This window comes from Colletotrichum graminicola (genome assembly GCF_000149035.1).
Source record: "Colletotrichum graminicola M1.001 genomic scaffold supercont1.2, whole genome shotgun sequence".
Taxonomy (NCBI): Eukaryota; Fungi; Ascomycota; class Sordariomycetes; order Glomerellales; family Glomerellaceae; genus Colletotrichum; species Colletotrichum graminicola.
In genome coordinates this window covers 1,287,061-1,313,551 of record NW_007361006.1, presented here as the reverse complement: position 1 = coordinate 1,313,551, position 26,491 = coordinate 1,287,061, and the positions used below count along the sequence as shown (strand labels likewise).

Sequence of the window (26,491 nt, the reverse complement as noted above, 5' to 3'; positions counted from 1 at the left end):
ACCACAGTGCCATTTCTATAGAAGGAATGTAGGACCTTGTATGTGTTAATCAGAGAAAAATGCAGCTCCTAAATCTTGTGTGTATACAATGCATTCGATCAGTGAAGCATGATGGTCTCCACATAACTTCGTCTTATTTTTTCATGCCGTGCATTGGCTCCCTGTTAACGAGTTCTCAAAATGAAGTTGCTGAACAGCTCACAAGTATATCGAGATTGCTAGTATGCACTACCATCCATTTCCTATACCCACATTCGAAAGTTAAATTTAGACTACGCTTTCATATCTTACCTACATAATGCAGGGGTTGGTAAAGCATCACATTGATAGTAGCTGCATTGTACCATAACCTGTATAATTTATCCAGGCGACTCTGGGTTCTTGCTCCTGATTGACAGGTCAGAGATGCGGGCAAACAAGAATTCCTCTACAAAAGCCGCAGTACTGTACGGTGCTCAATTCTAAATCAATTGTAAAACAATAACTGAGTCTGTGCTTCGTTCCACACCAACCTTGAATCCTTGTTATAACTCATCCATGAAGACCTTAAACTATTACCACTAGTTCAATCAATGAAATTGAGGAGGAAACTCGCTAGCGTTAAAGACAGCCGAAAGCTTCTCCGTGTAGTCAAGCTTGACATTGCTTTCAACATCAAGGTCGTTCTGTATCCACAATGCTGGCAGTAAGAGTGTCATGAAGTGATGCCTTCGCCAGGGACTCCTACTGTCTGGGGCGGGTACAAGATCTAGAACTCGAAGCCTCTCAATGTCTGTGCGCGCTTCGCAGCCGAGGATGAGTAGAGGTAGCGGTCTCTCGCAACAGCCCACGTACTTCATGAGGGAAAGTCCTTTATCGACAAGCAGCTCTAACCCTGAAGAACGTGATAGGCCATGATCGGTGGAGCGGCTTAAATAAACGAGCGTCGTAATCCGGAAAACTTCGGCCCTAGCAGCGACACTTTGTATGGCTGGGTCCGCCGGCGTTGGTATCTCGAGATTCCTAATCTCTTGTTTGAGATGCGCGACCTTGGTCTTGTATGCCTCTTTGCGGGAATTGGGATCTCCAGATGGTAAGACCTCGGACACTACTCTAGACAAAAGACGAAGAGGTGCGAATATTGTGTTGTGGACGATGGATCCCTGCCACTGGATAAGCGTAGTCGCAGAATTCCACCGCGCTCTCTCCGCTGCTAAATAAGATGGCGAGTCTGTATCATATTGGCAGCTTGATACTCCAGGATGATGTTGTCGCCAGTGACGTAGGCTGAATCGAGCCATCACTTCGTGGTAGTAAACCCACTCCAGCAAAATTGGGCCGTCTGTCGCCCTACCAAAGCTTTCGAGTGAGACGCTTTCAATCACCTTTCCTGCAGCCCGGAGATAACAGAGCCACTGATCAGAAGCCGTCGAGTTTTGCTGACTCTTGAATTCAAGTCAGCATAAAGGGTTAGAACTCGCCAAGTTGGAAGTGCCAGAGAGTTGCTGAATGACAAACCTCAAACAAACAAAGAACCATTACTGCTGCAACATGCTGAATGGCACTCTGCGATTCGATTCCCTGAGAGGCTGAAGCAGCAAGAGCACGAATAGCAGATAGCTTTAGCTCCTCACCCCGCATTCCAGGCCCATGTCGATACTGCGAAGCAATAGCTAATAAAGAACGCCTTAACGCAACAGCGGCAATCGATTGACCTGAAGCGGCAAGGCGGAGCAGAGTAGGCCCGAGAGGTTTGTTGCTGAAGCTCAATATCCAGGATGCCATTTGATTCTGAACTAGATGTCGGCTATGTAAGAATTTTGATCACTAAAAGAAAGGGTAATTCAAGAAGGACTCACAATAATGGAAAAGATCATGCTCAGTTGCGGATAATCCAGATGTGAACCGCGGTAAAGAAGGACGTAAAGGCGGGAAATAACCATTATTTGTTGACATACGGTTTCGGTGCAATTCTATATCCCAAAACGTCGCATTAACCATGTGGAATTGGTCCGAATAAGGATCTGTGTGCCGAGTCTGTTTGAAAAGGGGCCCGGCTTGGCCAACGATGATTCGTTTGCCATCGTCTTTCCTAGGCCAGGATAGACGAAGTCCGTATCCCGTGCAGACTCGGTTTGAACGAACGCAACTAGAGCAGCGTGGAAAACGGCGATCGCAACTGATTTTGCGCCCTACCATAGTCACTTAACGTTAGTAGGAGTCCCGCGAAAACAGCCAGAAGGGCCGACCTGTGTCATGCAGCGCAGTTCATACCTATGCAAGTTCCACATCGTTTCTTCGGCAAAGCAATTGCGTCACGCCTGGCTTTGAAGGTTTGCATCATGTGTACGCACTCGACGCTCCAAATCTAAATGGGTCACAAGTCGTAAGAGATGGAGCCTTGCCAATTATGAGTTCGCAGAAAGTTGCTCAATGATCAGTGCCAAGCAACTTGATTGCTAAGCTGATGATGAACCATGCAAGACTATCTTAGCCGCTGCATTAGCGCTAGGCAGCATTCGGCTCGTACGACGAGTCTGTTGGCAACTTTTTGCGAAAGAACTCAAGTCAATATTAGCCAATCGGGTTCTATTATTACCAGTCGGTGGAGGCCTTGGTGGCTGTCTATGTGCGATGGTATCTTTTTGCGAGACTACCATGGGCCCTCATAGCCGCAGAATAACTGTAGTCGAAATAGAATTACGTGGCCTTTTCAAGGTGTTCATGATCATTCTGTCGGATTATCTATCAAATTTGTTAGCTAGACCTGTACGGGATGATTCAAAGTTCCGAATATATAAGTCGCCCCCTCCAGCGATGTCATTTCTTGAAGTAACAGACTCTATTGAATTTCCATCAGCTACTAAGGCTCAGATCCAAGTGGTCCAACGAAAAGATCCTATTTCGAAAATCTGATTTCAAAACATTGCAGCTTCATCATGCCTTCTTACCTCGTAACGGGTGTGAACCGTGGTATTGGGGTATGTTTCTTTGTGGCATAACTGAAACCTGTCCAAAAATATACTAATACCCATCACCTAGTGGGAATTCCTCCGCCAAATTTCCGACGACGTCAACAACGTTGTCATCGGCACTGTTCGCAACAAAACTGCCGTTGAGAAGAAGATATCCGATGAGCTTGGAAGCCGATCCAATGTGCACCTCGTGGAGCTCGAAATGACTAGTTACGACAGCATTAAGGCATGTACATCGGGAAACTCGGGGCTGTTACACTTAAAACATCAATCTTACCAATTTCACATAGAACTCCGTCAATGTTGTATCGAAGATCACTGGAGGCAAACTCGATTACATCATTGCAAATGCGGGATACATCTCGGACTGGTCAGGGTTTGACGCCATCGGCAAATTGTAAGTTGAAGATGTAACACAAAACGTGTTGAGCAATGGGTACTCGCTAATGCCTCCTCCATCCAGGGGAGATACTCCTCAACAGCTTGAAGAGGATCTCTTGTACACCTTCAAGGTCAATGTCATTGGCAATGTTCACCTGTTCAACTCCTACATGCCCCTGATCCTAAAGGGAAATGCCAAGAAAGTTATAACCCTCACCTCTGGGATGGCCGACCTTGACCTGATCAACCAGTACCATGTGGATTCTGGTGCACCTTACTCCATCAGTAAGGGGGGTATGAACGTTGCAGTCAGCAAGTTTCACGCCCAGTACGCTAAAGACGGGGTTTTGTTCATGGGTATCTGTCCTGGACTGGTCGACACGGGCCATGCCGACAACTGTGAGTTGTGCTCTAAATCATGTTTACTGACGACCTTTACTAACTCCCATGAAGTGAGCCAGAATCAGTTGGAAGGTGCCATGCGAATGGTAGCCATCTTTGAACAGTACGCCCCTGGCGCCAAACAAAGAGCTCCAGAGGACGCTGTCCCAGACGTTATGAAAGTCATGTACGAGTCCAGCCTCGAGAATGGCCGTGGGGGTGCCTACATCTCTCACTTGGGCAGCAAGAGATGGTTGTAGTAAACATGAGAGCCGATCAAGCATTGGAAGCAAATTTTTCATTGAGTAGACTCTTATGTATATTAACAATATCGCTGGGCTAGTAGCACCGATGCGGCTTGGCGTATGAAGAGTCCTCAATCATGCCACGACGATGAAAGGTAGTCTCGTATAGAAAACACTTACAAAGCTTTGTATCTTGGATGAATTATCGAAGACATCAACTCGATGACATACACCAATATTGTTGCACTCCGCTGCCCGCGCCACCATTCCATCCGGCGTAGCGATCAATGAACCGTGCTGGCCGCCATCAAACTATGGCGAATTAACAACAATGATCCTGTTTTAGATGGAGCCATGGGTCCCTTTACGCGCGAATCTCGACGGCACATGGCTATGTTTGAGTGGAACATAGGGCGGTAGGTCCTCCTTGGAGACGGAAGCTCGCTCCGTAGTCAGTCTTTCATCAGTGATCCTCGGCCCGCTCCATTTGCGGAATATCAGTCGTCCGACCATGTTACATCCTTACCGCTCTATGGATAGTCGCAACAGCAATTGATAGGATCCCATGTGTTTGTGTAAACAAGCATGAATGCCAGCTCGTCTCTACAACCATGGAGGACGTATTAAGGTTTGGCTTCGGGGATCTTCCCCACCCCAGCAGTATGTTCCAGGCATGGTGCACGTTTCGCCTGTTCGTGGCTGACCCTGTTCCTCAGATATCATATTGCGATGGTGCACGTCGATACATTTTGTTGTTAAGCATTCCGGACAGCAGCATGATCAACCTGAGTCATAAGTTCATGCTTATGTCGAGAATGTCTGTTATCAAATCGTCTATTTGCAACCTGGCATGATACTGAGTCTTTATCGTAATGTATTGAGAAACAGCTCGCCCAGCATACTAGAGCCACAATCATATGCGTGCTCTAGATAATGCTAAGATTGACAATATTGGTATTTTCTTTCTAATTATGCACTAAACTCGCTTCAAGTTGAATCTCGGTGACTGGAATTTAGCGCATGTCTGGAATGAAAATAATTGCGAGTCTCTCCTCCTAGAAGTGAGTCAAATCACCAAGTCCTCATACTTGTTGATAATGCGCCGTTCCCACAAACGTTTGGCCGTCAACTTAAGGAAATAATTCTTCTAATACCCGAAATGAAGCCGATTCTCGATCAGCTGTAGTTCCAAGCATTACAAACGAATGTGTCACTGATTTCTGGGTACCTGTCTCATTCACCGGCCCATGGAAGTATGAAACATGTAGAGCTTGAGATCGTGGAGTCTCAACGAGCAGTTCTAAAGGTAGTCACGGTTAGAAGTGTTAGTTCTTCATCAAACCTGAATCTGCGAAATTCTCGGGAGTTTAGGCTCCGGAAATACGTCATAACTACCGGGTCATTGAGTTTATGTACCATGCTAACTGTTCGAGAGGCAGGCATCAGAGGTGCGCAAGGTGTTGCAAAAGCGACGCCGTCTATTGCGGACAACAATTAGCGCTTTATATCACTACACCAAGAATATCAAGATCAATAATGCAAGCCCCGAACATCACCTGGGTATATAGCGTGGGGAACGCTTAGACGTCTCAGGGTCGGGGCATACACAAGGATTGTAAACTCTCGATTACGTATAATGCTGTCGCAACCAATCAATGAAGAGCGCCTTGAATCAGACTGCACGTTGCAATAAAGTTGTGGCCTGACTTGTTCTCTCGATCTCCATGCAGCGTTTAAGCAAACGCAACAGAGTTCCGGCAAAGTCCTCGGTGCCTGTCGATCATTCAACTTCAGGCTTCAAAAAACCGATTGGCGGTTTCAAACGTCATAAGTGACCCAACGCCACAGCGAGAGAACAGAAAATCGGGGAACGCCTCATTCAATGCACTTTGACGCTTGATTGAGCCAAAGATGCACTGCGGGAAAGCTTGAAAAGAGGATCCCGGGGGGACCGGTGCGCAGAGAGTTAACAAAAAAAATACAAATTTAATACAAGTGTTAAGGACTTTTAGGTATAGCTAAAGTATATATATATATAATAGCCTATATAGTATATGTAAATATATATAGAAATATAATTTAGACTAAACCTATTTTTTAAATCTATTATTATTTTTATTTCCTTTTTAGGAAGTAGACCTACTTTTATATTAAAGATACTAAAAGTTAATTTTTAGTATAGACACTAATATGTATTATATTTTGTCGAGAGGAAAATATAATATAAATCTAAGGTGTATTACCTTAAATATATTAATATACTAGTATAGTTACTAAAAATAAAAACTATATTAAAAACCCCTTGTAATAATCTTTAGATCTATACTACATATTAATTATAGAATTTATTATCTTAAGTTAAGCCCTATAAGTACTGTATTTTAAAAAAAATACAAGTCTCTATACTCTGTACAAAATACACTTTTTACTCTCTGCCGGTGCGGGTCAAAAGTGGATTAAAAGACGTAACAATAACTGCTGAATTTTCGCCCATCGTCCCATCAGCAAGCGGAGGTTCCGTATCCAGTAACACCTTTCCATCGTCAACCATGTCAGAACATCTGGTGCCGACCTTGGTTTGCATTCTGAGTGTCAGGTGGAATGGAAGGGGACCACACGGTGAGTCAATCCACACTCAAAAAAACGAGGCAAATTATTGCAGGCGTCATTTCTTTTAAAACGTATTACTTCTCTTAATCATAGGCCGCCGAGGACCGTCCATCAACACATAATCCGGGGCCCCTCAAAGTTAAACCCTGCATGAGAAAAACCCGATTTCTCCACTAGCCCATCCTCCATCTCATGTTGCCTTTTTGAGTCCTTTTTCATCGAATTACGGCACTCCACCGAGTGTGAAGGGTTCCACCTCGGCGGTCTAGAAGGCATACTCGTGAAGGAATCGTAAGCAAGCCGGCTCCTAGTTGTCTATCCCATATCAAAATCCAACATCGCCATCATCATGGGCAACGAGACAGAAGGCAAGAGGGAGCTGGTAGACCCTGAGCTACAAGGTGCTGTCAATCGCCGTTCCGAGTCCAAGGACCTTGAGCCCACCCAAGATTTCGACGCGCCTCCGGCGTTTCCGAGCCATGCCAGCGGCGTTATTGAAGGGGAAGACGGCGAGCTGATCAACTTCAAGACATTGCACTGGCTGTAAGCCTTCCCGATGAGGTATAAATCCGCTTGAGGAGTGCTGACCTCGACATAGACAGGGGGGGATTTTGCTTGTCGCAGAGACTGTTTCTCTAGGGATCCTTTCGCTGCCGTCTGTTCTCGCCACAGTCGGCCTCGTCCCTGGCGTCATTCTCATCTGCGTGATCAGTGCGCTAGCCACCTACTCTGGCCTCCTCCTCGCCGAATTCCGGAAACAGTACCCCTTCGTCCGGAATTTTGGTGACGCGGTTGAACTCATCGGACGACCAATCGGCCTGGGACGCGGCTTCAGGGAGGTTTTTGGTTGGGCCCAAACCATCCTTCAGATCTTTTTGATCGGGGGGCATATTCTACTTTGGACGATATGCATCAATACTCTTACGAGCAGCTCCGTCTGCACGGTTCTCTGGGCTGCTGTTGGCATGATGATCTTCTGGGTTTTCAACATCCCGAGAACCCTGAAGTGGACAAGTTGGATGTCGGCGATGTGTAAGTCCGGTTTGCTGTGACTCATATTATCTGTGCGGCCGTTGACCTTATTCAAGCCTGCATCTCCATCCTGGTGGCTGTCTTCATCACTCTCATTGACGTTGCCATTGAAAAGCCCATTGGGGATGGAGCCATCGATATCTTCAAGTCCCTTGGCTTTTCTCCTGCTTTTCTAGCGGTCATCAACATCGCCGGTGCTTTTTGTAAGTGGCCGCTGGGCACATGTGAAAACGAAAACCCCTAACGTCCTCGTCCAGCAAGCCACTCCATATTTTTCAGCATCATTGCCGAGTTCAAGAACCCGGACGACTGGCCCAAAGCGCTTGCGTTTCTCCAAATCACGGACACGACGCTCTACATCATTGCCGCAGTCATCATTTACGTCTATGCTGGTCCTGATGTGCCATCTCCTGCGCTCTCCGCAGCAGGTAGCGCCACCATCCGCAAAGCCATTTGGGGGGTTGCGATCCCCACCATTGCCATCGCGGCGGTGATTTACGCGCACGTCGCGTCGCAGTACATCTTTACGCGCATCTTCAGCAACACCAAGCACGTCGTGAGGAGAACAAAGACATCCACAATTGCCTGGTTGCTGATTACTCTGGGAGTCTGGGGTATCGGCATGGTAATCTCCGAGTCAATCCCGGTTTTCAACAACTTGCTGGGTCTCGTTTCCGCTGCATTTGCTAGTTGGTTTTCCTTCGGACTACCTGGGATATTCTGGCTCTGGATGCACAAGGGAAACTGGTTCAGCACCTGGAAGCAGAAATGTCGGTTTGCAGCCACCTCGTTGTTGTTGATTGTGGGTATCCTGATCTGCGTCCTTGGCCTCTGGGTTTCAATCGAATCCATCGCCAAGGGGGGTTCGACTTCTAAACCCTGGACTTGCGCCAGCAATGCCGCAGAGTAAAACCTGCATGTAGTATCGGGGGATTGGTTGTCTGTCCCCGTGTATCAATATGATGTGATATTCCTGTTTTTTGCCTACGGCAAGTTTGAGGCTGAAGTCGACCTGGTTTGAGTGAGACCAGTTGGTAGACGTGAGACCGCCCTAGCTCGCTCCACATATCGCTACGTTTAATGTGGTGAAGTGGCAAAATCTCACCTTATGTGCCGAGAGTCATGTTTGGGGCTGAGAATCAAAACATGAGGTTAACAAATGGTACGCCAAGTCGTTGCCGAAGCGGCACGGCTGCGCCATTTTTGCGCTGTTTCTGTAAGCGAGAAGAGCGCGCAGTCCCTTGCGTCCCTTACGGTTTCGATTGTCAGTCAGCAACCAGGAAGCGTCTAAGACTACATGTTCTGATTATCTCGTGGCGATCAAGCTTCTGGTGTTTAATGAACAAATGAGACTGTCTAGGGGGATTTAGCCCGATGCCATGAGTGAATTAACGAAAAAGTCTCCTGAGGTCCTGCGTCACTAACCCTCTTTCGGAAAAAGAACTTGCGTGACTGATCATAAACTCCGTTATTGCATTTCCGGATGACATTGTCAGCATGAATACGAGCCGTTTTTATGTCAGGGGTCGATGCGGCTTGGTTGCATCGTCCCATGTGGGTTGACTGTGATACCATATTTTCTTTTGCTCTTGATCGTCTCCAGGTAAAAATCCCTGCGTGCGCTGCCGTCAAGCAAAACGCTCTAAACCATCCCTGCAGTGAACTTAATTCCAGCATGATTAGTCACGTCTACTGTCCGTGCAAGACATAACGCCCTGATGGAGCAACATAACACGGGACTGATGAACACTGAGAGGATGATCGGCTCCAAGTAATGCTTAAACTCGAGTTGAACTTCTTGTTGGTATCGACTATGTGACTACACATTAATTGCATGAAAAAGGCCCCACCAGCGAAAGTAAATCATGATATCATCGAGGTGCCCCCGAGATAGAGGTAATCTCTTATACACAAGAATGTCGGGCAAGCAAGTGCGAAGTTCCCGCCCCGGAGGCCCCCGCGTCTTTATTGTTTGCTTTTATCCGTCGTAAACCGCAGATAGCGAGCTTACAGGATGAAAGCGGCGACGGCGATGGCCAGGCCGGCACCGGAGAAGGTCATCAGAGCGGCGCCGGCAGTGACGACGGGGCGGATGGTGGAGGTGGGCGTAGCACCCTTGGTGCCGTTGCCGGCACCATAAGTGGGGACAGCAGTGGGAACAGCGACCTTGGTACCGGAGCCGACGGCCTTGTCGTCGCTGCCAGAGCCGGAGCCATAGCCGGTGCTGGAGCCCTTGCTACCGGTGGTGCAGGTGGAGAGCTTGTCCTGCATCTGAGAGAAGATTCCGTTAAAGTGGGCGATCTCGTCGCCACCCTTGCCGCCGGCGGGGAACTTGGTGGAGATGGTGGTCATGAGAGTGTTCACGTTGCTGCCTGGTAAGAGTTAGCCATCACGTTTGGTGAAGGCATTGTGAACATTGTTCAACTTACCAACCTGAGCAACCCAGGAGAGAGTGGAGTCGCAAGCACCGCTTTTGGCAAAGAGCGGCACCTTGGCATCGAGATCGACGAGGAGCTTGTCGCCGGCGGCGTTGAGCTGGTCGGAGAGGGGCTGGAAGGCGATGGCCTCGTCCATAGTGAGGGGCAACATGGACGCAGCGTTGTTGGTCGCGGTACGGATAATGGTGAGCATGGTGCCGGCAGCCGTCTCCAGCTCGGCGCCGGGGCCACCGCCATAGGCACAGATGGAACCGTCAAGAGCCTGGATACCGTTGAGGACGGTGGTCATGATGGTGTTGACGGTGCTGAGCTCGCGCTCGCAGAGCTCGCTGGGGCTGGGGGCCGCAAGGGCGCCGGCAGCGAGGAGGACGATGGGAGCGAAGAACTGCATTGTGATGGCTGATTAGGGATTGGGTGAATGAGTGCGTGTTCAATGAGCGACTGAAGATGAAAGTTTATAACGAATGTGGTTGTGTGAAAAGAGTGTAGGAGGTTGGCTGGCTTATGGAAGCGGGTGGCTGCGTTGGAAAGCTGTGTTGGCTGTGATGTCCAAGAGACGGCAAGATCGGCAGTCCAAGTGCAGCGTTTATATATCCAAGCAGAACTCAGGAAGCGTCTCCCGACTGCTCTCTCATTCCGACCTCCTGAGTTACCCCGGATCATCTCAGCTAGCAGTGACACCTCCCTACGTGTTACTCGCGGCGGCGATAGCCAAGGGGGTGGTGGATCGTCAAACCGACCGTGCAATCTTCCTTCTCTGATTTCCCTCCTCCTCTCCCATGCGCCTAGCCGTGCGCTCGGACGAGCCTATGATCCGAGTCCTGGATGCGCCTTGCAGATGGTAAATGAGCAACAGCGCGTGCTGACTGCGCCATGGCGCGCGCTAGCGAGAAAGAAGCATTGCTTTTCCCGCTAGAGATGGTGCCAAACCCGGCCGAACTGGATCAGCAACGCGGCCGTTGTCTTGCTCGCCTCGAATCCTCCCCCCTGGAACCGAGTCAGAATTTGAGAAAGTGGAGAGGGGCATTTCTTCCCTCTAACCACTAGCACAGATGAAAGTCTCAGTAGTGCGGCTTTATCTTCCTTGCAGGCTGACATTTCGAGGCCCCCCGACGACGCCTCTAGACGCCGGGCCTTGGCATATGGGACGGACCACTCAGGGTTTCTGGGGCAAGAGCTCGAGGAGACGTTTCTCTGGGTATCAGAATGTCTTTCAGCTTACGCAAAGACCACGGCCAGCCGCCCTATACAACATGACACTCATCAAATGACTTGACTATGTCGGTTCTAGGCCTTCGCCCGCTCAGACTGTTGTGGTGGCATTAGTGGCAAGGGTAGCGTTCAACGGTCAAGAACTCAAAACCCCTCAATTTCGGCAACTCCCAGCAACTCTCACTGGAAGTCGAACCATTCTGTAATGAAAAAAAAAAAAAAAGAATGACCATCATTGCGGGAGAGCTGTAAAAATCGTGGTTGGCCGGCTCGTGACTCGGTTATTCCGACTTGTGCACAGAACCTCAGCCGTTCCCGCAACGCAACCGCCCTGCGTTGTTTTTTCCCACGAGATGCCACTCGGCCGGTAGACGAGATCGGCTTTCGATGAAGCGACCAATGCGTGGTCCCGCGGTCGAGGCGGGCTTGGCGATGGCCACCGCCTCACGAGCTGGCTAGCCACCAGGTTTCTAAACGTTTGGATAGAGTTAAGAACGGGGGGAGGGTCTGTGAGGCTTTAGCTCCGTCTTCTGGGCGAGATCGAGGGCTGATAACTGGGAGAAGCAATCGGCTGGCCTAGGAGTGGTTCGATCGTTGGAGGCTCTGATTGCTGTTTTGTTTTACCGACTGGTTTCTCCGCAGACTCAGACATGTAGTCGTGCGTTTTGTGGCCACGCACTGAACATGCGCCACGTTCGACACGATGGTAAAACCCCCAAGGACTCAGCTCATCATGTTTGACTCGAGACTAAAAGCATTCTGGATCAAGGCTAACGATACTTTTGGCGATTCAATTTCTCCTTGCTGTGGAGTGGCGACAGCCGCAGCCCTGGAACAGCGCGCCATGTTTTGGAATATGAGTTGGTGTTTATTTCAAGGCGGGAGGTCTGACATCGGGCTGGAACATTCGGGGACGAGCGGTTTAATGACCTTGGTCTGGGCCTCAGTTGAGTCTGGACGCTCTTCAACAATCTTCTCCATGTATGGGTGTTAAGCTCATCCACCATCATTCCGATTTGGGATTCAACCTGCGCCTTGTTTTCTTCTGCATCATACGATGTCGGAAATTGTCCATGGCAGGGTTCAGTGAGCACTCAAAGTTAGGATACTAGACATGCGTACCTACTCTGGCTTATCGGTAAGGGCCGTGGCTGCAGGGTTTGGTCTTGACAACTTTGTAAATATAACGGTTTAGTTATAATATGAAGCAGAACGTTGTGAAAAGCTTTGAGGTAAGAAAGTTGGGGGCGTCGCAGCTTGCTTTTTGGATGCAAGTGATGGTGGTTGATATTGGTTGCATAGAGATAGCCAATAGGGACAAAATCTTCACCACCTCTTAATTATTATATGTGTACCGATGGATATTAGGTGTCCTACACCAGAGTTTCTAGTTACAAATATGGCGCAGAGTGCTCTGCCCAATGCCAGGCCCTATAGGACTCATTAAGATGCATGTGATATTGTGCATTTGACAAACCTTCTACTACGTAAGAACATTCAGTTGAAAAAAGTCGCAGCAATGCGGAAGTCTTGCCCATTATCTCGCTGTGAACCGCAACATCTTTCAAAGCCAACTTCACATGCCTTTATGCTGCCCGGGCTCAAAAGAATCTTTATCAGTAAAAGTCAAAGTATTATCAAACACATGTAAACATCTAAAAAAAAAAAAAAAAAATCCCCGTTTTACATCGGATTTGCATAAATATCATACACATTGTCTTCCAGTGGAACAGTAATATTATCCCGAACTGTTAACGACAACAAATGCCTCCCTGATTTCGTAAGGAAAAAGTCATCTACATCATTACGCGTCCCGCCGGCACATATTCATTCTACAATCAAAGCTTGGCTATGGAGCCGGTGCAGTCCGACATGCTGCTCTTATCGTTGCCGAATAGAGACATCCTGTCCATCCTATTCTGTGGTCAGCGCTGGACGCTCGCAACGCACGTCGGAACGGGACCCGACGACGGGCTTCCCACTTACGACTTCTTGAAGCTCTCGCTCCACTTCTCCTGCTCCCCGATGAAGCTCTGGAACCAGCGGCCGACGCTGTCGGCCTCCGAGGTCGCGACGCCCGCGTCCGACGGGAACACAAAAATGCCGGCCGGGGCGGCGCCGGCTCCGGAGGTGGCAAAGTCGTGCGTCTGCTTGTAGTAGGCCACGTCCATCTCTCCCGGCCTGCGTTTACAAACGTTAGCGAAACAACCTTGCCGGCGGGTCTTCGCACCACTGCCCCTCCATCCCCTTCACCGCGACCGAGGAAATCAAGGTTTTGGGCCAACTTACGTAGAGTCCTGCGGCGCCCCCGCCTGCGAGGCGTTGACGAAGGACTGCGTCGAGGTGCTGTGGGCGCCGAGCAGCGCGGCGAGGGCCTCGGCGTCGAGCCCCTTGGCCTTGAACAGGCCCAGGAGGGTCTCGGGGGGGTCAAAGGGGCTGGGTAGCCCTCCGGCTTTGGCCGACTTGGTGCTATCCGCGCGGCCGATGTAGGTCGTGACTTTCGGCCCGCCGGGACACAGGAAAATGGCAGCGTCTGAAGAAAAGACGGACAGAATATGTTAGTCACTCAGTCCATTACAGAACCTCAAAAAGCCGTTGGCCAGACCACTAAAGGAACTTGAGGGAAGAAAAAGAAAAAGATGTCAAAAAAACTCACTCCCGGCAAAGACAACCATATCCGCCGCAGTCGTGTTATACTTCGCGGCCAAGTCCCTCAGCGTGCCCGCGACGGCCGGCAGACCCCTGTTCTCGATCCGGTCGAGCTCGACGTCCGGATCGGCGGCGATGAGGAGCGAGCCGTCGCAGCCGCCGGACTGCCCTTGGGACTCGTCCCAGGTGCCGCAGTCGTGGAAGAGGGCGCGGATGGCGCCCCGGGCGAGGGCGGTGCACCGGCCGCCGTCGTCGAGGAAGAGCCCGTTGAGCTCGGCGTTGACCTGCGCCCAGACCTCCGGACATTCAGGGCCTCGCGCCTCGAGGCCGCGGACCGAGGAAGACGAAGCGTCCTCTGACGACCCGGGCAGTGCGACGGCGGCGGCTGTGGCGGCCAAGAGGCCGGCGAGTACGAGGGTTGTGGCGCGCATCTTTAAGAGAAGACGTGCGCGGTAGACAGTAGAGAGAAAAGGGAATCAATAAGTGTGGCGATCGTCAGCGGGCTGTCTGGTGATACTGTTCCAACCGTCGAATAACACCAGATATCACACAAACACCTTCACCTCTCTAGCCATATATATATATATATATATATATAAAGTCTGAGGATTATGTTCACACCTCTCCTTCCTTCGCCACCTTTCGTGCCCCTTGACCGAATGACGAAAAAACAAACAAACTGTATCTTGGCCTCACCTGCAGGCTCCTGCGGACGCATATTTCATATAGCCTCATGCCGGCGCCGGCGATTCCCCATCACGTTTCCGTTTTTACCACCGTCTGTGCCTCGAGAGCTGCAACTGCTGGGCTACTGCTGCTGACATGCACACTGCCTGAGCCGCGAGGTGCTCGCGAATCAGATCCCACCAGCACAGCGCGAGGAGGATGCCTGATGTCTGCCGTCCGATAAACCGGACATTGGATGCTTGGTGCCTCTTGCTAGGGGTGGGGGTTGGATAAGCCAGTCCCGCTGCCGGTAGTGTCCGTCTCCGAACGGAGCTAGGTCTTGGCGTGCTTACATCAGATCGAGGAGGGTGACAATGGGCCGTTGTATTTCCACAAAACTAATGTAAGCATAAGGGGAGCCGCTGCATCTTGCCGCTGAGGTAGTCCCCGATACGACACACCAGGCGGGAACCGGGTAGAAAGCAAATAGCCGACCCGCGTGGTTTTTTCCTTTCTTTCTTTTTCCCCTTCTTTTATTTGTTGCTATGTGTTTTGCTGCTCTGCCCCAGGCGGGGAGAGTAGCATCACGCCCAGAATGCATGCCTCAACGGCCGAAGCCTCACACCGACGTCCCGACGTCGATGGGGCCACCTGCAACTCCAACGTCCCCCCCGCATGTCCTTGAAATCGTGCATCGTATCTGCGCGTACGGGAAGATATTGGCGAGAGAGTTTACGGATCTTGGCAAAAAGCCCACACCACGACTTGGGCCCCCCTGCCTCCTCGCCTCCCCTCCACGTAGGAAGTCGGTATATTCTGTTTTCCTGGCATCCATCTCCAATCAGGCTCACCAATACATGCACTGCCCCTCCCCCCCCTCTTTCCAGAAGACCGAGACAACGCCCACCGTAATGGCCGTAAGCGAGAGACGATGTGACCGACGCAGCGTTAACAAGTCGCCTAATTCGCTGATAGATATACGTCTACGTGGGGATATTGATCGTAGACGCACATACACACCGACAGCGGAAGGGGAGATGAGATGGAGGCGTTCCCGGACATCTGGGCCGGAGATCTCCAGCGGCGGCCCCGCGCGCGCCCAAAAGAGCCACACCTCAACCAGCCCTTCCTTGCTTTGGTTGTGCTAACATGATAAGCTATGACACTGTTATGTCAGAGTCAGGCATTTTGTACCCGGACACCCGGGTGAATGTTGGAACTTGGAAGAAGCAAACACATTTAGGTGTCCCCCATTCCTTCTAAAATCCCTCGTCCTCCCCCAAAAAGGAGTCATGCGGTGTGTGCGCTGTGCGCAGTGCGCATGTGGCGGGTATATTCTTGGCGCATGTGTCAGCGGACCATTGTTTTTCTTTTCTTTTTTCTTAGATACTTCAGATGGGCGCCGTTAGCCGGGGCGAGCTTTCGTCTGGTCTTTGGAAATCCGCGCTTCGGATACGTAGCCCAGTACCTTAAATACCGACCAAGGAAAATCAAATTCTCGCCCAATTTAAGCATCACTAGGTAGGCGGTACACTGGTGTGACAACGCTTAGTCCTCATATGTCGCCATCATATACCATGCTTAACAATTTTTTCCCTGTCCATGCGCTGTCGGCCCCCTTGCCATTTCCCGTCGTTTCCTGTCATCGACTGTCGCCGGAGACTGCTACATCTCCTTCAAGAAATCGTCAAACTCGGTCTTGGTCTTGAGGTGCTTCGGCATCAACAAATCTTGCAAGACGGACGCGATGTTGCCAAGCGCGTCGAGCTGCTGCTGTTCCACGAGCATGTAAACATGGTGGCCGCGCACCATCTCGTCGGTCCACTGCTTATGGTCGGCAGGGTTGGACAACAGGTTGCAGATCTGCTGCAGACGGACCTTGAACTCGTGAAGGGTTTTGGGGTCCAGGTGGCTGAACTCTGCGTGTGACAACAACCCGATCTGGGCGCGGCCGAGGTCGCTCTCAAGCCACTCGGAACCGTTGTTGGTCAGGGCGAGAGACGCGGCATTGATCGTCGACCCCAGACGTACCACGATATCTGAGGCAGTCGCACATGCAGGCTCGGAGAGGAAATTCTGGCCAATGGCGAGGATCTCCACCGTCTTCTGAAGTTGGTCCTTCAGTGAGTACATGGCATTCCGAACTTGAGAGAGGCGGTCTGTGGGCCGTGGCGGGATATTGCCCCCGTGCCTGGGAGATTTGCACTCGTCATCAATCTCGTCGATGGGGAAAGGCATGTTTTGCGTCCGGTAGTCGTTGTAATCGCTTTTCGCAGGTTAGCCTTCACTCTCGCTCAGAGAAAACAAACGCATGGCAGTGGGGCCATCGAGGGCTTACACTTGGATAATGGGCAAGAAGTCCTTCATCTGTTTGATGTGGTTATCCAGAGCCGCATCTAATTGGAGCAGGGCCGAATGGACCTTTTTGCCCTCCTCCGTATTGGCATGTCGCGACCAACGTCTACTCTTCCTCCGCAGTTTCGAGACGATGGTCTCTAGGGATGACAACCACAACGATAGGCTGGGGTCGAGTGGTATGTCCGTTGCCCCCGCTGACTTCTCCCATTGTATCGCGTACTCGGCAAGGATGGGTCGGAGCTCATTGATCTGTCCCATCAGAGCATGGCAGCTGCTGTCGATATTGAGGCTCCCGTTGAGACCAGCGAGCTCCTCGTTGGTACGGAGGAGAGTGTCGGCAATGTAATCGTACAGCGACCCGAGTGTCTTGCTGATGCAGACAGGGTCCATCAAGGAGTCATCTAGGTCGAGGGTCTCGCCCAGTGTGGCTTCAGGATTGCCTAATTCCTCCTCTTCTTTGGGAGGATTCGCGTTGAGAATCAACCGATCAAACTCCCCAGCAGCCTCCTCCATCTTGCTTTCGGTGGATGGCTTGTATGTGGGTTCGATGGTGACCTGTGCTTCGTTCGAAGTTGAGGGCATGGGGAGTGAGGATGATTGGCGGCGTATGGGCCTCCCTAACCAGTCAAACAGCATTGAGTGGCCACCAGAGGCGCCATCAGCTGCTGTAGACGCATTTTGACAAGATATTCCGACGTCTTTGAAGGTCTCCATCTCCATCTTATCCCCGGTTCGGGGGGTGTCTGTTGTGAAAGTCTCATCTATGCCTGTAGCCTTCCCGGCAGGCGATTTTCGTGGAAATTTACGGCTCGCCGACGGGGAGGTTGTAGAGCCGTCGAGGGATGCAGGTGAGGTTGATCCAATGTCGATCAAGTTGTTGTTCTGCCAAGCCTCGGTGCGGGACAACGCCTCCCCAGCGGCCTCTGATGACAGACATTGATCACGTGCGGTATGAGGATGCTCGACAAGTGTGTCTGGGGCTTTCTTCCTTCTGTTTTCTGTGTAATCGGGAGGAGGATCGTGTGGAGGGTTCGAGGATAATGCAGCAGGGGGGTTGTCTACTTCGTCGTCTGAAGACGAGAGTGACAAGATGGAATAGTTGTCAGCGACCTCCTCCCAGTCGTCGAGGTCCTGCTTGGCGGGACTTTGGCGGTCAGCCATGTCGGTTTCGATGTCGTCGTTGCCGTTGCACCGGAGCAGTGGCATATGATAGGAGGGATATTATCGAGATGGACCGTGGTCGTTGAAGATACAGGTCTTTGTTAATCGGTATCCCTGCGATAAGATGTCAATCGATGTTGCTGTGGTAAAGGAACGAAGGAGGTGATCTGAAGCAAAGCCAATACCTCTAGCAATCAAGGCAGCCTCTAGAAAAGGCGGGAACAAGGCAGTCGCGTTGCTACGAGGTGAAGAAGAATCGAAATGCAGCAGGGCACGAGGATAACGTACCAAGGTAAGTCCCGATGCGGCGAGGCAAAGATGACGTGGATATAGGTCGATGGAATGTGTAGCCTGATCCGTCTTCCGGCAACGGAAGAGAGAGTGCGAGAAAAGGACGAAAGGAGCAAAAAGAAAAGGCAAACCGGAGCCTCAGGCTTGATGTGTGTCGATGGGAAGAGAAGAAACCATAACCCTCGACGGTTTCTTGGGTGAGGCAAACCGTACGAAGGGAAGCATGGTGGGAGTAGAAAGATTGGGGGAGGATGTGCGGTGAGGTGAGGTGAGGTGAAGCGGCCCCTGATTGATTGATTGACTGCCTGCTGGAGACCGTCAACCAACAGCTGCTGTTCGCCAGAGCTCCCGCCTATCAGTGAGCTGATGCGGGGTCGACGGCGGCGATTATGCCTGCTCTCGGCTCATGGCACATGCAGATCTAGTGCCCCCGTGGGGGGGGGGAAGGGGCGGAAGGCCACTGGCCTGTGCTCCCCACCTCGCCAAAAAGTTAACTTAGGGTCCCTTATCGGAGACGAGTTAAGCGAGTGCTGATAACAAACGATAAGGCATTGATCGTTCTCTGGTATGCGCATGTCCATGTAATGTATCAAACAAGAGGGGACGCGCAATCCGAGCCCCATACCAAGACTATATATAGTAAACTCGGATTCGCTTTCTTCGTGATATTATATATGCAAGCCTCAATCGTGATGGATGATGGCGAGAGTGGCCTGAACTGCGTCCTATATTCCTAGTATCAAGTCTCGACGCCCTCGAAATACAGCTGAGCGTCCTTACCTATTTGGGGGCCCCGGAACGGTGGGTCGCCCGCGCCCCACAAGCGCCGGGAAGCCCGCCCAGGTTACCTAGGCAATTACGCCTCCGCTTCGAACCTCGATAATACTGGCTGCCTATCTCATCCAGGAACCCGGTCCTCCACCAGTTCCCTTGCCGAGAGACATCTTCAAGGAATAGCTCGAGGGCGGCGCGCGCGACGACTGAATCGCTGGATCCGGGAGGGTGTGGTCGGGAAATTGACGCCACATACGCTAGCGGTCTCGACGGTATGTGACCTATAGCGAACCCGTCTTCAAAATGTCCCTGTTCGTGCGAAATTGGTTATATTACTGAGACCAACATGTTCAGATTCAAGGTTGGTACCGTTGACAAGCCCCATATTCCGTTCCATAGTATTCTCCAGGCCATGATTCACTCCTCTTGTTCCAAAATCGACGATAAGAAATGTTGAATCAACCTTTCAACCTCAAGAATGCCCCGGGGATATATGTAGGAGAGGTTTCTTGCAGATTTCATTTCATCGGCAATTTGAAATGCAGAAAATTCCATGATGTCGAGAACTCGACGGAGACATCGCATCCTTATCAAATACCAATTGGCCAGAGAACAATCATTGTGAGAAGCTTGGAGTCGCTGATATTGAATTTCCATACAAAGGATGTAAGATGCCAGTGAGGTCTTGACATGCCCGGTGGGATCCCTTCCCCTAAGGAAGTTGAAGTTCAAAATAAACTCGAAGCAATCGTTCTTGTAATCTATGTGAAATCCGGACTACTTCCACTGTTAGTAAGCCTACCAGCAAAATGATAACAATGTTTTAACGTGCCTTTTTACCATTTTCATCGTTTTCGACCTTCTTGTCATACTTTACAGCCTCTTTGCACAAGACAGCTAGTGATGACTTGATATGTCGGACCCATTCATCAAACAACAGTTCGTACTTCTGGACAGTGGTCTGCGTCATTTCCTTTTCTAGGATCTCGATGAATTCGGACTCCTCATCCAAGATATCATCGATGTCATCGTCGGGAATGCAACTTGGACCGCCAGAGACGAAAGAGGGGCCCCAAGGAAATGGGGGATGCCTCCGACAACAGATATGCGTCATTCCCATCTCTTTATGTTTCGTCCGTCGCAAAAGCGAAGCTATAGCTGTCTTGGCCCCATCCGTGCCCCTGCTCTCGTAGACAAGGCAAACCCATTCTAGTGCCCATGCAGGGAAATGCACATGACCCCGAATTTGATGAACAGTATGCATGAGTTCTACACCGAGAAGGCAACCCTCGGGGGAACAAGGACATCTACAATTGTCTCTGGATAGGAGATCCGCCCCGTGAGTCACCAATATGAGGATAGTGTCAATAGCTTCATAAATAGCTTCATATGAAACTTTTTCTAATCTGGCTAAAGCGTGATGAAGCGCTGTGCGATGCCAATGGTCTTTTAACGCGATATCGGCCCCATTATCAAGAAGACCCTCTACAAGGCGAGGCACAGCTCGATCAGCAGCTTCAATGAGAGGATGTCGACCTGTGCTGTTCCTGTGGCTGATAAGTTTGAATCCGTTGTCGAGCAACGCGTCCAAGTCCGATCTCGATGAAGCACTGTGAAGGAGGGTGTTCTCCTGGCTTTTGGTACGAAGATTGTCGTAGAAGAAATTGACGTCGGGGCATTTGACAAGGAACTGACGGAATGTCACGTTCCTGTTGTTTAGTGTATTCGGATATTGGACGTGAAATAGCAATGTAGCATGCTCGGCCCAGTTTTCCGCAACTTTCTTGCCCATCAAGGACTCGATTCGCGAAAGACAGTTGAGAACAAGCTTCCAATGATCCCGCAGAGCCCCGTACTCAATGAAGGTGCGATTGTATCGGCTTTCCTCAGCATATACATCCGCACCAGCATCGAGGAGCATCATCGCAGACTCTTCTTGATTCTCTGCTGCCGCATACATCAGTGGCGTGTTGCCATAGTTGTCGGGGGCGTCGAGGTCGGGGTTAAATTCCAAAAAGACTTCCAGGTGCAGGTGATTCACGACAGCAAAATGGAGAGGAGTCTGGCCGAGAAAGTTTCTCCCGTTGATGTCAAATCGTGGGGCCAATTTTCTGATCGAATCTGGGGAACCAGAAACGATGGCTTCGTGAAGAGGCGTCAAGCCGGCAAATCCTAAAAGGTAAGGGTTATCTTCGCGAGAACTTTTGAAATCAAGAATGAAGCCTTACCTTGATTATCTTTGCACAACATACTTATATACTCTAAGAAGAATGGGTCGGGGGTCATTCCCTCGGACCGCCAATTTGGTGAAGACACTTCCGGCCAGTTCTGGGTGTCGGCCACAGTTGCATCAAAGCCGAGGGTGAAGAGTGTTTCTAGCAAGTCTATATGAGGGCCTTCTCCTATCCATTTTGCACAGAGTGAGAGAAAGCTGTAACGGCATGACAAAAATTAGCTATGCTCTTCGAATGTCGGTTCTGACCTTTCTCATGCCAAAGGTTTGCTTACCCAGGACGTTCGGTTCCCTTTGACATCTTGAACTCCTGCATGAAAAGCTCGAGTAACTGGAACTGTTTCTCAAAGCCCCACCACGTATATCGTAGAAGTTCCTGGCCAAATAATCAGAGTGCGAAATCGATGTCCTGAGGAATCATACCTCAATGTAAGACTTTCCATCTGGGTTGACATGTGTATGGAATGATGGGTCCGTCCTTTCCAGTTCAATAAGTCCCCTTTTAGCTTCTTCAACCCCAATTAGATCTTGGGCACATTTCCAGAGCAACTCAAAACCTGGAGACGTATAAGGTACGATTCGTTCCATCTCGAAGCAGGGCCGCATGGAGAACTTTCCCGATTCCGCAAGGATGTAAAACTGGATGGCCGCGGCCCACCGGACTCCAAGCTGCGACAGCGCGATCCTGAACGTTCCGCCATACTTGGAAGTATTACAGGACGGAGAGTCACAGGTTCTCCGGAAGACTGTTGGATGAGTGTATTCGAGCGCCCAGAAGCGTCGAGAAGTCTTTTGCGTACGATGGCATGAACATGAGCAAGACCTAGACAAGCAGTTACCGCGAGCCTTGGGTCTTAGGGCAACTATGTCCCGAGAGCTGATCGCAGGAGCAAAAGACCCGGGGGATTGGCGGGAAGAAGCATCCAGCGGTGTTGGAGACACGGCCGAGTCGGTCCTGGTGGCAGGAATTGATACTTGAGCAGACGTGATATGAAGCTGGTTCACCAACATCATCTCGCTAAGACATTGTGAAGTTCGATGCGAGGTGAGACTATTACGGAGAAATTGTGAGCTAAACAAGTGCGGATCATGTGTGTGTTGGGGGGGGGGGGGGGGGGGTTGACACATGTGGGTACGAACAGGATTAAGTTAATTTTGGCCGCTTGGATATTCCGGAGCAAGTCTTCGACGTCCTTTTTCCAATGTCGAAAAGCCAGGAGCGTCTTCATCATCTTTGGCCCCTTTACCTTCTCGCAATCCATGAGCAACTTCTGGTACAGCCTTTCCAGCCCCTGGACGAGGAGACTACAGGTTGCTTCGCAGTGCTCAAGAGCGGGGTCGCGGGACAGTCCCTTAGCTCCCTCCATGAGATGTTGCAAGAACACAAGATCACTGAGGAGTTGTTCCAGCTCCGCGGGAGCCTGTTCTGCGTTCTTGAGGATGTCACGGAGTTTGTTGATGCCAGAGGCGATTTGTATCAGCAGCGAGACAAACCCCGCAACGCCGGACGCTACGCCGAAATCCATGTTGACTAGCAATTGCAAAGAAAGGACTATGGAATTAAGATGATGGAAAATCTATCAGCATGCAGAGAGGGGGGTTTTGAGCCTCCCGAAGAGCGAGAAAATGGGGCGTGGTCAGCGCCAAGGGTTGGTTGCCTCGCAGTCTGCCTATCAAGCTGCGCGGCAAGTTATGCATACCAGGCGGCCAATGAACAATTGACAACGCAGCATAGCCGGCACAGTGACATTTGAAACGTTCAATATAGGACCAGTATTGCAATAGTCACTTATTGTTGCGTAACCGTTCCCCAAAGCATTGTTTGGCCTACAGGGTTATGTACCACATCGGTCAGGCGTGGAGTCCGGAACATACAACGGGTTTTTGAAAGTAAAGAAGAACGTATCTAATGCGGTCTCTAATTTATGTTTATTCTCGGCAGAGGGACTTTTTCATCAGCTCGATTCTATTGAATTTATTCGAGCTCTCATGTGTAAGCAACTAACTTCCAAAGTCACTTTGTGATAGAATAGAAGCAATGCTGCTTGAATCATACCGCACTGTTGTAGCGGATTTCTAGAGCACGAGACGTTGGCGGGGTGAGCGAATCTTGTTAGTCCTCAACACTATAATAGTTATGTTCTTATTCGTGTGAATGTAGTGTCATTAGAGCAGTTAGCTCGCATATTAGTGTATGATTTTGGCCTCTTTCAAGGTTGCATAGAAATATAATAATAGTCTAACACAAACGCTGTAAGGGCACAATTCACCAAGCTAGAGATGTGTACTTGAGAAGGGCTATAAGCAGTGTTGACAGCAGGGCTTGTACGCCTGCAAGGACTGATAGATCCTTTGGGTTCTGGGCCCGACCTTGCAATAGGCACCACTGTCAGCGTCTGTAAATACACCATCAATGACATGCCTAATACTTAACACAATACAACGAGTTTTCTAGACATAGGTATAATAGAATCTTGTAGCTGAAACTTCCTACGGTAGGCCTAGTGAAATAACTAGTGATAGTAGTAGTAATAATAGTGATGATGGTGATTTGGATATACATAGTAGGGGTGATTTATACCTGGGGTGGGTTACATGGAAAGGGATTAATAAATATCCGGTGGCACCATTTTGCGCTATTTTTCTCGGCAGCTGGCTGATATGTCAGATCATTTGAGCTGACCTGTTCTCCTGTCATTATCTCTACATCATGAGTACACCTTCAATAGCCACAGATTCCACAGTAGCGGGGACCAGACGCTATCGGTCTAAGGCACAGCGACCATGTGACCTATGTCGCGCACGCAAGGCGCTCTGCAACATCCCGGACCCGTTGCAACCGTGTCACCTGTGCAAGAGGATAGGCCGGGAATGCACCTTTATTAGTAACCCCGGTAGGAGGCCGAAGGGTCGTCAAAATGCCTCTCCCTCGGCGGCTGCCGGGCCACAGAGCCAATCACCCACCCAGGATGTGATGTCCTTATCCCCGGGTCTAATATTGCAAGCACAGCAAGACATGCTAAATATGACAAGTACCTCTACCAACCAAACAATATCCCGGCCAAATATGCTGATCACCCTGCAGATAGTCCTGCTGAGGACCAAGATGCCGTCTCGAAGTTTATGTGGCCTAGTAACAGCCCCTTGAACTGGGATTTTGGAAACGGCCAACTCCCTCAGACTCTAGAGTTTCAAGACTCGCCGGCTGCCTTTTTGCAGCCATCCCAAGGACGTGATGTAAGATCTGGCGGTGAAGGGGCCCCGCAACCTGCAAGAGATTCAACTGTGGAAGAACCAAACATGAAGTGTGCCCACGAAAGAAGTTCATTAGACGAACGCCCTAACCATTCTACAACATTCATAGGACTCTCGAACGAGTCGGACCCATTTCTGGTTAATCATTTCCCTTACAATGACCACGATGAGATTGATTTCTTCAGAGTCACATACAGAAATGTCACTGGTGACAAAAGCCAACCACTCCATTTCTTGCAAAGTCAGACTGGGACAGCCACTGAGTCGCAAAGAGTCCTCAATGATTGTCTTCCTCAGGTAGATGAGCGAGAGAAATTGGAAAGCATCGTCGATAAGGCCACAGGAGCCTCGCTTGTCAGGCTGTAGGTCTCCTTTTTTGGCACCCACAACAACATGGGCAGACTGACTATCAACAGATACTTCAGATTCGTCTTCCAAGCATTACCTATCCTGTCCCGGTCGCGCATCCTTCCAGACATAGAAGGTTTTGTCGCAGAGGCGTCGACTGGTCTGTTGGCAGGGATCTACATGCTCGCTTTGTCCTTCACGCCATGGGATGAGACACTGTGCATGACCAATGCTGTTACGAAGCCAAGCGTCGATGCTCTTTGGCAAATCTCATACGTTTGTCTTCAGAGAGAAATGAACTTCCCACGGCTCTCGACTGTTCAGATATATCTCTTGCTACTGAATCAGGTCTCCTTTGATTCCGTCTCAGTCGAGAACCCCTCTGCTTGGTCGATGGCTGCTTCCCTCCTCGGGATGGCGCAGTCATTAGGTCTCAATGCGGATCCAAGGGGCTGGAACCTACCACCTTGGGAGATTCGACTGCGGAGGAGACTGTGGTGGTCTGTCTATGTCGAACATACTTGGAGGGCTGTCACACATGGTCGGTCATCTATGATAAGGCATGACGACTGGGACGTATCACCTCTTACCGCAGATGATTTTGTCACTGACACTGCAACACCGGCACTTCCCGATGGATGTCAATCACCAGACTACATAATCCACCTTTGCTCATTAACCAGGATCGCGGATGAGACATGCCGATTGTTCTTGTGAGTCTATTCGCGTCAGGACCATGTCGGTCATGATGACGCTGCTGACACTCTCAGCACTCTTCGCGCGATATCACAACGCCCGGTACTAGAGACGCTGATATCTCAAGCACGTGGCCCCCGACAGCAACTTCTCGACTGGTTGGACCAACTACCCGAATCTCTCTTGTGGCATCCCGAGACGGAACCATCTGCAGAGGACTTCATAGAAGGCCATGCTCCGTTATATGTTACATATTATACCGCTCACATTCTCATCTTTCGCGCCCTTCTGCGCCCCATCATAAGTACCAACATCAACCCCAGTACGCTACCGGCATTCTCGGCCTCCATCCTCCAAGCTTCGCGTAGCTTGGTGCAGACCATAACGAAATTCATCTGTGGGCTCGACGTAAGGCATCAGTCCGCTTTCTGGCCGGCTTACACCAGACACTGTTTGTCATACCCAGGTCTGTTTTGCTACATGCTGTCACTGCAGCAAAGCGAGCCGCACATGGTGTCGTTCGATCGAGCTTTGCTGGATACTTGGAGAAAGGCTCTGCGTAAAAGAGTGCAGTCATGGACATTTCTGCGATTTGCCATTGTGAAGGTGGATGCGATCTACTGGAAAGGCCTTCGGGAGCCCGTATCGGGACCCTGAAGCAAGAGCCAGCATTTACGTAAAGGCCAATTTGTTTAGGGGAGCTTTGTCAGAAGCTTTGATTAATTTATTTGTGTCCTATAATGTTCATAAGAGACCTGCGTGGCAGAAAAAACAACGTAAAGGGTGAAAAGGGGCTATGGCTCTACT

General features: G+C 50.3%; 8 protein-coding genes across 8 annotated transcripts; 3 read left to right on the top strand and 5 right to left on the bottom strand.

The window, feature by feature from the left end:
* Positions 1–569: 569 nt before the first annotated feature.
* On the bottom strand, positions 570–1,922 carry GLRG_00817 (uncharacterized protein; the record flags this gene model as incomplete). The annotated part of the gene is made up of 3 exons (XM_008091502.1): positions 570–1,424; positions 1,498–1,638; positions 1,839–1,922. The coding sequence occupies 3 exons, from the start codon at positions 1,920–1,922 to the stop codon at positions 570–572; spliced, it is 1,080 nt and encodes a 359-aa protein (XP_008089693.1).
* A 996-nt stretch (positions 1,923–2,918) lies between these two features.
* GLRG_00816 (short chain dehydrogenase) lies at positions 2,919–3,976 on the top strand (the record flags this gene model as incomplete). Its single annotated transcript, XM_008091501.1, has 5 exons — positions 2,919–2,960; positions 3,022–3,135; positions 3,245–3,351; positions 3,418–3,734; positions 3,789–3,976. The coding sequence occupies 5 exons, from the start codon at positions 2,919–2,921 to the stop codon at positions 3,974–3,976; spliced, it is 768 nt and encodes a 255-aa protein (XP_008089692.1).
* Positions 3,977–6,920: 2,944 nt separating this feature from the next.
* Positions 6,921–8,513, top strand: GLRG_00815 (transmembrane amino acid transporter; the record flags this gene model as incomplete). The annotated part of the gene is made up of 4 exons (XM_008091500.1): positions 6,921–7,114; positions 7,170–7,603; positions 7,660–7,806; positions 7,861–8,513. The coding sequence occupies 4 exons, from the start codon at positions 6,921–6,923 to the stop codon at positions 8,511–8,513; spliced, it is 1,428 nt and encodes a 475-aa protein (XP_008089691.1).
* Positions 8,514–9,610: 1,097 nt separating this feature from the next.
* Positions 9,611–10,432, bottom strand: GLRG_00814 (uncharacterized protein; the record flags this gene model as incomplete). The annotated part of the gene is made up of 2 exons (XM_008091499.1): positions 9,611–9,975; positions 10,033–10,432. The coding sequence occupies 2 exons, from the start codon at positions 10,430–10,432 to the stop codon at positions 9,611–9,613; spliced, it is 765 nt and encodes a 254-aa protein (XP_008089690.1).
* Positions 10,433–13,091: 2,659 nt separating this feature from the next.
* GLRG_00813 (peroxidase) lies at positions 13,092–14,333 on the bottom strand (the record flags this gene model as incomplete). Its single annotated transcript, XM_008091498.1, has 4 exons — positions 13,092–13,167; positions 13,240–13,434; positions 13,543–13,786; positions 13,910–14,333. 4 exons carry the CDS (start codon positions 14,331–14,333, stop codon positions 13,092–13,094), a joined length of 939 nt encoding a protein of 312 aa, XP_008089689.1.
* A 1,900-nt stretch (positions 14,334–16,233) lies between these two features.
* Positions 16,234–17,508, bottom strand: GLRG_00812 (uncharacterized protein; the record flags this gene model as incomplete). The annotated part of the gene is made up of 2 exons (XM_008091497.1): positions 16,234–16,834; positions 16,907–17,508. The coding sequence occupies 2 exons, from the start codon at positions 17,506–17,508 to the stop codon at positions 16,234–16,236; spliced, it is 1,203 nt and encodes a 400-aa protein (XP_008089688.1).
* Positions 17,509–19,975: 2,467 nt separating this feature from the next.
* On the bottom strand, positions 19,976–22,911 carry GLRG_00811 (uncharacterized protein; the record flags this gene model as incomplete). The annotated part of the gene is made up of 5 exons (XM_008091496.1): positions 19,976–21,324; positions 21,381–21,583; positions 21,661–21,761; positions 21,809–22,436; positions 22,526–22,911. The coding sequence occupies 5 exons, from the start codon at positions 22,909–22,911 to the stop codon at positions 19,976–19,978; spliced, it is 2,667 nt and encodes an 888-aa protein (XP_008089687.1).
* A 1,184-nt stretch (positions 22,912–24,095) lies between these two features.
* On the top strand, positions 24,096–26,341 carry GLRG_00810 (fungal specific transcription factor domain-containing protein; the record flags this gene model as incomplete). Its single annotated transcript, XM_008091495.1, has 4 exons — positions 24,096–24,279; positions 24,396–25,002; positions 25,057–25,701; positions 25,759–26,341. 4 exons carry the CDS (start codon positions 24,096–24,098, stop codon positions 26,339–26,341), a joined length of 2,019 nt encoding a protein of 672 aa, XP_008089686.1.
* Positions 26,342–26,491: the final 150 nt, after the last annotated feature.